At 39.2% G+C, this 8,737-nt stretch overlaps 1 protein-coding gene across 1 annotated transcript; it reads left to right on the top strand.

Moving 5' to 3' along the window:
* LOC110093000 (AT-hook motif nuclear-localized protein 19-like) lies at positions 1-645 on the top strand. Its single transcript, XM_020817734.1, has one exon. The coding sequence runs from the start codon at positions 1-3 to the stop codon at positions 643-645; it is 645 nt and encodes a 214-aa protein (XP_020673393.1).
* Positions 646-8,737: the final 8,092 nt, after the last annotated feature.

Below are 8,737 nucleotides of genomic sequence, written 5' to 3'. Positions count from 1 at the left end.
ATGCTGCAAATTCCAAACGAAAATTTATCCGAGCCGCCGGCAAAACGGGGGCGCGGCCGCCCTTCTGGTTCAAAGAGCACGCGAAAGCCCGCATCTTTTCTCCGTCCTCATGTGCTTGAGATCTCTGATGGAGGAGACATCGCCGAAGCCACGGCGATCTTAGCTCGCTGCCTGGGCGGCTACGTGTCTATTCTCACGGCGAATGGCCCTGTATCTTTCGCCGTGTTAAAACATCCATCCTGCTCCTCCACCGCCGACCTCACCGACCTCACGCTTCGTGGCTGCTACGAAATTCTTTCCATTTCGGCTGCTTTCGTCGGCGGCGACAGCAGCGGCGGAATTTCGGTGACTATGGCGGGGATGAATGGGGAAGTTGTGGGGGGAAATTTGACGGGACCGTTAGTGGCGGCGGGGAAAGTGGTTGTGGTGGTTGCGGAATTATGGAATCCGATGCTTGGCTTGTTTGTGGCGGAGGGATTGGATTCAGGGCAAGAGTGGTGGGAGATGGGAATCGAAGCAGAGCAGAACGAAGAAGATAATTTTGGAGCGCCGGCGATTGAGGAGAAAAACGGGAATTTTGTCCCCAGTGACGACGACGGCGATGAATGGGACAGTGACGAGTGGTACAGAAACTTGTTTGGGTAATGTGAGACGGACGTCCGGCTATGCTTTGATTTGTCAATGGCCGGCGAGTCGGTGTCCGGAAGCAGCGCCTCGGGATACGGGGGTTTGCTCGCTTAATCATGTCTGAGCGACTGAGCCCACCTTTTTAAGTTTTTTAGGAGGAGATGAAACTCATATATATATAGAATGTTAATGACGAAGATAAATTCATTTAAAAATCATTGTAGATTTTTTTTTTTAATAAAATTTCATTAGAAATGTTGTATTGTTGTCCATTCATGCAGATATTTATAACTATTATTTCAATATTTTTTAAAGTAGAGCATTATGCAAATGTTAATAAGAATCTAAGCAAATTTCAAAGATCATGATGTATTTAAATTCTTTAAATTAAGATATTATGATATAAATGATTTAAGGATGGACTTAAAAGTCATTGAATTTAATTTGAATTTTATCTTAAAGGAAATTCAATAAATTTCAAATTTATTAGATATCCTGACATAATAATCGTTCATGTATTTCAACTTTATTTTGATAAAATCAACAATAAAAAAAATTGATCTATAAACTCCTTTGAATCCTCACGGTTAAGAGTTTCGAAGTGGTATGTTGTATGTTTATCAAAGTTATATGCAATGAAGCTTCTCATTATGCCAATATGGAGCAATCATCATTGACGACGGCTAGTTAGGTAGGTCTATTAAGGTGGTATAAGGGTAAAATCATTTTATCAGCTCCCAATAAGAGGGTTTAATCTACGGTAATTTTTAAAATGGAGCACCTTAATTATCACAATTAGTAAAATGAGCAAGTTTATTTAAAAATTTAAGGAGCTAATTTGTCAAAATAATTGACGCATTCTGAATGCACCAACTATTTTGGCTTGTTCTAAATAAGCCAAGTGTTTTGGGGTGTTCATTAAAAGAGAGAGAAAGTGATACGTAGAGAGAGAAAGGCGGAGAGGGAAGAGAGAGAGGCAGTGGTAGAGGGTTTTAAAATTAATTTTTTTAAAATATTTACATAATTTAATTAATATTATATTTATATTTTATTATAACTTAAAATTATAATGTAATTAAATTAAATTAAGATTTTTTATGTTTAATCAGAAAAATTTAAGTAAAAAATGATTAACATATAAATTATTATTTATTAATTAAAAACAATATATAAAATTTGTAGAGGAGAGAGCCATCAGCATAGATTATTATTCTCTCTTTCTCTTTCAAATATTTTTCTCTCTCTCTCTTATCTCTCTCCACAACTCCATATTTCTCTCTCTCCACCTGAACTTCCATTTCTCTCTCTGTCACAATACCCCAAAATAATTGGCAAATTAGCTCCTTTTTAAATTTTTAAATAAACCTGCTCCTTTTACGTACAAATTGTGACAATTAAGATACTCCTTTTTAAAAATTACCCTTTAATCTATATCATTTGATACTAGCATTAATATGGAAGATTATGGTGAAATATAACAAAAAAATCCTTTTGAAGGTCGGGGTCCTTTTGAATTTGGAAAATCTAGATTATTTGATTCTAACATCAGTATCGCTTACTTTATCTAGAAAATCATAATCTTTGCAAGCAAGCTTTGTTAAAAAAGAAAATACATTATGTTTTTGGGTAGACATCCATGTTATACAAAGCAAAATAATGAAATATAATAATCTTAGGAATTTGGATGGCTTCGTCTCTTGTGAATGGCAGATTATGCAGATTGTTCATATTTATATTCAAGCTATGCATATTGCACATAACATCCCTAGCTAGTAGCATTTAGATCCATTTCAAAGTGAGAAATACCAACACTAGTTGCAACATTTGTATCTGAGCTCTTGCATCCCCAACATCCATTCAATGATTTCTTGATTCAGTTATGCCAGCAAAGGACAACCTTCCGGAATAGTTTCCCACACTTTTTTTTTAAGTGCATTTGCATTACTTTAAAATAAAGGCAAAATAAAAAGAGAGAGGGAAGCACAATACAAACTACGAGAGTAAGAGATAGTCATGTATCACTACTTTTGATGAAGAAATAAGCAAACAAAAACTTCTATTTTTGTTGCCAATGTGAGGCTAACTATTAGAACCAGAAATATAAATGTTGAAAATATTTCATGTTACAAATTGTACTTTGTCTGAGGTGTAAATTTGTGAGTGGCTCTTCTCTTCTTGAGCCGTACTACCCAGGTCTATTTAATATACTTGAAGGTTGTTGTGTAATACACGATAGATTGAATGCTACCTCTGTTCTTCGTCTCTCTTAGCAATTCTTTTCCTTCTTGATTCATCAGTTTCTTCATGGTATCAGTAGTATGTTAGGTTCTTGCCGATGGCTCATTCCGCCTCCTCCCAGACTGAAGATCATCGTGTCTCGCCAACCACCGAAGCCTCTGATCCGGTCATCCCCTCCAATCTTAAGTTTCTGGTTTCCAACATCAAAAACGTCATCACCATCCCCTTACCTCCGACAACTATTCCATTTGGAAGTCACATGTTCTCAAGATCATATGTGCGCGCAAATGGGTTTCAAAGCTTTATTGATCCCAATTCCACTCCTCCACCGCAGACTGTAACGAACCAAGACTGTTCGTCTTCATCAAATCCTCTGTTCTCCAAGTGGGTTCTCACGGACCAGAACATTTATGCTTCCATTTGCTCTACGATCTCCCCTATGGTTCTTCCTTATGTCATTTATTTAGAAACTACGGCAGCCATCTGGTTGTCACTACAAAATCGTTTTCAATCTACAAACAGGTCCAAAGTCATTCAACTAAAGAATGAACTCCACAACATATCCTTTAAGAACTCCAACATGATGCAATATCTCACCGACATCAAGTCTTTTGTAGACCAGATAGCTGCTGCAGATGCGGCCGTTGATACAGAGGACATAATTCTTTACATCCTCAACGGTCTACCTCCCACATATCAATCCTTCAAGACAGCCATAAGAACCATGCTTACCCCAATTACTCTTGATCAACTATACCCTATTCTTTTAAGCGAAGAAGTTAATCTGGCAACGGATGCAGCAAAGTCCAACGGACAGCCTAATTCTAATATAGCTCTCTTCAACTACCGCGGAAGAGGCAAAATATCTCGCGGGAGAAATTAGCCCAGCACCTCCAACTCCTCCCGGGCACAAGCCACTGCAAATTTCATCTGCCAGATTTGTCTAAAAAAGGGCCATTCGGCTCAGTCATACTGCCATAGACTAAATGTCTAGTACACACCATCCTCAAGAACTGCGAACACAGCTCTTCTTACGGGCTCAGACAACACCGACATGAACTGGTTCTTGGAATCGGGGGCATCTGCACACCTTACAAATTCGCTCGATAACATTTCAATTTCCACGCCATATCAAGGCTCAGACACTGTGACAATCCGCGATGGTAGCTCGGTCAATATCTCTTATACAGGGGTGGGTATCCTCCCGACCCCATCTCGTAAGCTGAATCTATCACATATCTTACATTCCCCTTCTATTCAGTATAATTTACTATCTATATCTCAACTAACCAAGGATAATAACATATCCATTATATTTGATCCAAATGGCTTCATCTTGAAGGACATGAAGACGCACAGAGTCATTCTTCGAGGACCATGTAACGGTGGTCTCTACAAAATTTCGACCGGCGCAAACCCGCAACTGAACAAAGCCCTCGCCGTCACCACCTCGTCGGCAATTCGTTGGCATCAACGTCTTGGCCATCCACATAAAAGAATTTTTGATATCATTTCTAGTTGTAATCCTGTTCTAGAATTAGACAAACATAAGCTATCTTGCAATTCTTGTAATGTTTCCAAATGTCATAAGCTTTAGTTTGATCATTCGGAATATAGTATAACATCTTTACTCTTGTTAATTCATTCAGATGTTTGGGGACCCGCTCCGGTTGTATCCCACCAAGGATACAGATACCATGTCATCTTTGTCGATGATCATTCTAGATTCACTTGGTTATTTCCATTAAGACATAAATCTGAAGTACTTGATACATTTATTAATTTTAAAACATAGGTTGAGAACTACACTTCGCGAAAAATAAAGATATTACGGACTGATGGTGCCACCGAATACATGAATCACTCGTTCTCTTCCTTTCTGAAGACTCATGGCATTATACATCAACAATCGTGTCCATACACACCTGAACAAAATGGTCTGGCTGAGAGGAAACACCGTCACATCATTGAGACTACATGCATGCTTCTTGTCACAGCTTCAGTCCTATAAACCTACTGGTCCGACGCTGTATCTATGACGGTTTATCTTATTAACATATTACCATCCACGACAACAAACAAGTATCGCCATTCGAGATACTTCACAACAGTAAACCGCAGTATGATAATCTCAAGATCTTTGGATGCGAGTGTTTTCCGCTCATACCTCAACACTCTCGTCACAAACTGTAGCCAAAGGCAACCTCTCACATTTTTCTTGGCTACTCCGACACTCATAAAGGCTACAAATGCCTCGATCCTCATACGAACAAAATCACAATTTCACTTCACACTACCTTTCAAGAGCACATTTTTCCATTTTCCAAGATCAATCTATCTCCCAGCAATAAGCAACTAGACATATCTCCCTTACTGCTCACTCCCATCTCGGTTCCTTCTCCTAATACGGCAAGAACCACACATTCACCATATCATCTCACCCAACCACCAGATCCTCAAGTGCCTCCTGTACCAACTCCAAAACAACCTGTTCAACCAAATAATCTGAATTCTCAACTGGACCCGCCTTCATCCAGCATCTCATCTCATCCAATGGTTACACGGAGTAAGACCAGCTCTCTATACCAAACAACAAGGCTAAACCTGCTTCATGGTCACAAGCAGAACATCTCTCAATCTGATCCAACCACGTACAATGAAGCAGCCAAGAAATTTGAATGGCGTCAAGCCATGGCCACCAAATTTCTTGCCCTTCAATGCCAAGGAACTTGGAAATTGGTCAAACCACTGCTGAATGCTTCCATCCTAGGATACAAGTGGACATACAAAATAAAGTGTCATGCAGATGGTACGGTGGCCACTCATAAGACCAGATTAGTCGCTCAAGTTAATCACCAACAATATGGACTAGAATACCTGGAAACCTTCAGTCCAGTACCAAAACTACCAACAATAAGGATTCTTCTAGCAATCGCTCTATACAACAATTGGTCAGTTCAACAACTCGATGTGGCCAATGCATTTCTTCACTGACACTTATCAGTATGGCTCAACCAAGAGGATTTGAGGATAGCCTACATCCAGATCACGTCTGTCATCTTCAAAAAGTCATATATGGCTTAAAATAGGTCCCGAGACAGTGGTATATTATGTTCACAACCACCCTTATAACTCTCGATTTTGCTCACAGCCAATCTGATCCCTCATTCTTTATATACAACAAGGATCAAGCTCGTATTTATCTACTGGTTTATGTCGACAACATTCTTATATCCAGAAACGATCCAGCTACCATTACAAATATTCTAGCCAAACTCAACCCGGAGTTCAACATGAAACACCTAGGGGAGGTATCAGAATTTATTGGTATCAAAATAGCCAAGCATCCAAACAGCTACTTCCTTTCTCAAGAAAAATATGTGCACCAAATTCTGGAGCAAGCAAACCTCACGGCCTGCAATGATCTTGCGAATCCCACATGCACCAAGTTCCCGGATACTTTCAACATCAAAACTGTTCTTCAGGAACCCACTCTTTACCGACACCTCACTGGGTCGTTACAGTACCTAATAATCACTCGCCCCAACATCGCCTATAGTGTCAATCAGTTATCACAACACATGCATGATCCTCAACCTCAACACATTTATATTATATAATGTCTTCTGCGATACATCAAATGTACGTCAAACTTTGGTATATCAGTTACAAATACTAATCTTATTCTACAATCTTTTTCAGATGTTGATTGGCCGCAGGAGACCCAGTCTCTAGGAAATCAACATCAGGCTACTGTTCCTTTTTGGGAAACACAATCATCTCCTGGACTGTCAAGAAACAGCACACGATTGCCCGATCATCCACCAAGTTCGAGTATTGTGCACTGGCGGCACTCACTGCAGATATAATTTGGATCCCCAGGCTTCTATCCGAATTTGGTATTGCTCAAGAGTGTTCAGCGAAAATATACTGTGATAACACCTTGGAAATCGCATTAGCAAATAATCCGGTCTTTCATGCTGGTACGAAACACATCGAGATCGACCAAAAGTTCATACGAGATCACATTCAACAAAACAACGTCTCCATTCTACCAATAAGTACAACAGATCAAGTGGTCGACATATTTACCAAGGCACTCTCCACACTTCGATTTCACAAACTTCGTCATAAACTGATAGTAATGCTAGACCCATCAGTTTGCAGGGGAGTATTAGAACCATAAATATAAATATTCAAAATATTTTTTGTTACAAATTGTACTTTGTTTGAGGTGTAAATTTGTGAGTGGCTCTTCTCTTCTTGAATCGTACTACCCAGGTGTATTTAATAGACTTGAAGGCTATTGTGTAATACACAATAGATTGAATGCTACCTCTGTTCTTCGTCTCTCTTAGCAATTCTTTTCCTTCTTGATTCATTAGTTTCTTCACTAACATACCTTCAGAAAAGACTGAAACAGCCCAAAGCGTTGAAAACTATCCCAGTGCCCCGACAATGATTTTGGTTAATTGTGGCGCCCCCTACAAGGCCCTATGAAGAACCTCAACATTGACCACCTAAGAGGGAGTCATCCCGGTTAGGAGTGTAAGTGAGCCGAGTTGGCTCGAGCTCGACTCATTTATGGGCTCGCAAGTCGAGCTTATCGAGCTCACGAGTAGAGCCAGAGCTCGAGCTCGAGCTCGTTTAGTAAATGAGCTCGAGTTCGAGCTTGAGCCTGCTTTGCTCGAGAGCTAGCGAGACGACTTGAATAAATATTAATATTTTTAAAATAATTTTATTTTATTTATTAAATTTAAAAATAAAAAAAATAATAATCACCAAAATTTTATTTAAATGTTAAACATTTCATATTTTTTAAAAAAATTTGACTAAGTTTTAAAAATCTTGCTTAAGTTTTAAAAATCTAGCCTAATTTTAAAAATTTTTAAAAATCCCGCCTAAATTTAAAAAATCCAGCCCATGGCTGACGAGCCGGCTCGAGCTCATTTACAATGAGACGAGCTCGACTCGAGCTCGAGCTCGCTTTACATCTAACGAGCAGAGCTCGATAGGGGCCTAAACTCGACTCGACTCAACTCGTTTACACCCCTAGTCCCGGTCGTCACCCTCCTTCATCTACTTGTTGATTTCCAATAGGTCAAAAACATTGAAGTTTCTCAGTAAAATGAATTTTAGAGACTCTATCTTTCCTTGGATGGTGTCTAGTTAGGGAGAAATGTCTTAGTAGGAAACTTCAATTACAAATTGGAGAGATCAACGTCTATGGAAGGTGTTGCTTGCTTGGATAGTTCACCAACTTCCCAATTTGTTTGAGATTCTTGAAAGAAAGAGGAGTAAGCCTTTATATCATTTATACCTTCATTGAGAATGTTCTTCTTTTTCTTTTTAGTTCCTCTTCTAGTTACTATATAACATGTCCCATACCTTGAGAAAGGTTGAAACAACCCAAAGGGCTAAAAAAGTATCCTAGTGCTCCAGTAATGATTTAGGTAGATTGTGGTGCCTCATACAAGGCCATATGGGGAACCTCAACATTGACCACCTAAGCAAGAGTTGTCCCCACCTCCCTCCTGCTTGTTGATTTCCAATAGATCCTAAACGTTGAAGTTTCATAACAAAATGAATCTTAGAGACTATATCTTTCCTTTGATGGCGCCTGGTCAGGTTTTGGAGAAATGTCTCAGTAGGAAACTCCAACTGCAAGTTGGAGAAATCAATGTTCATTGAAGTTATTGCTTGCTTGGTCGGTTTACCAACTTCCCAATTTGTGTGAGATACTTGCAAGGAAGACGAGTAACCTTTATGTCTTTTACACCTTCATTGAGAATGTTCTTCTTTTGCTTCATAGTTCCTCTTCTAATTACTAGACACCATGTCCCATTTTTTTGGATTTTCCTCCCCACCATCA

This window comes from Dendrobium catenatum, unplaced genomic scaffold (assembly GCF_001605985.2).
Source record: "Dendrobium catenatum unplaced genomic scaffold, ASM160598v2 fragScaff_scaffold_53, whole genome shotgun sequence".
Taxonomy (NCBI): Eukaryota; Viridiplantae; Streptophyta; class Magnoliopsida; order Asparagales; family Orchidaceae; genus Dendrobium; species Dendrobium catenatum.
Note: the sequence above shows the minus strand (reverse complement) of the source record. Positions and strands in the feature narration are given on the sequence as shown.

Coding starts and splice junctions, on each gene's coding strand:
- LOC110093000 (XM_020817734.1), top strand. CDS start 1: ATGCTGCAAATTCCAAACGAAAATTTATCCGAGCCGCCGGCAAAACGG.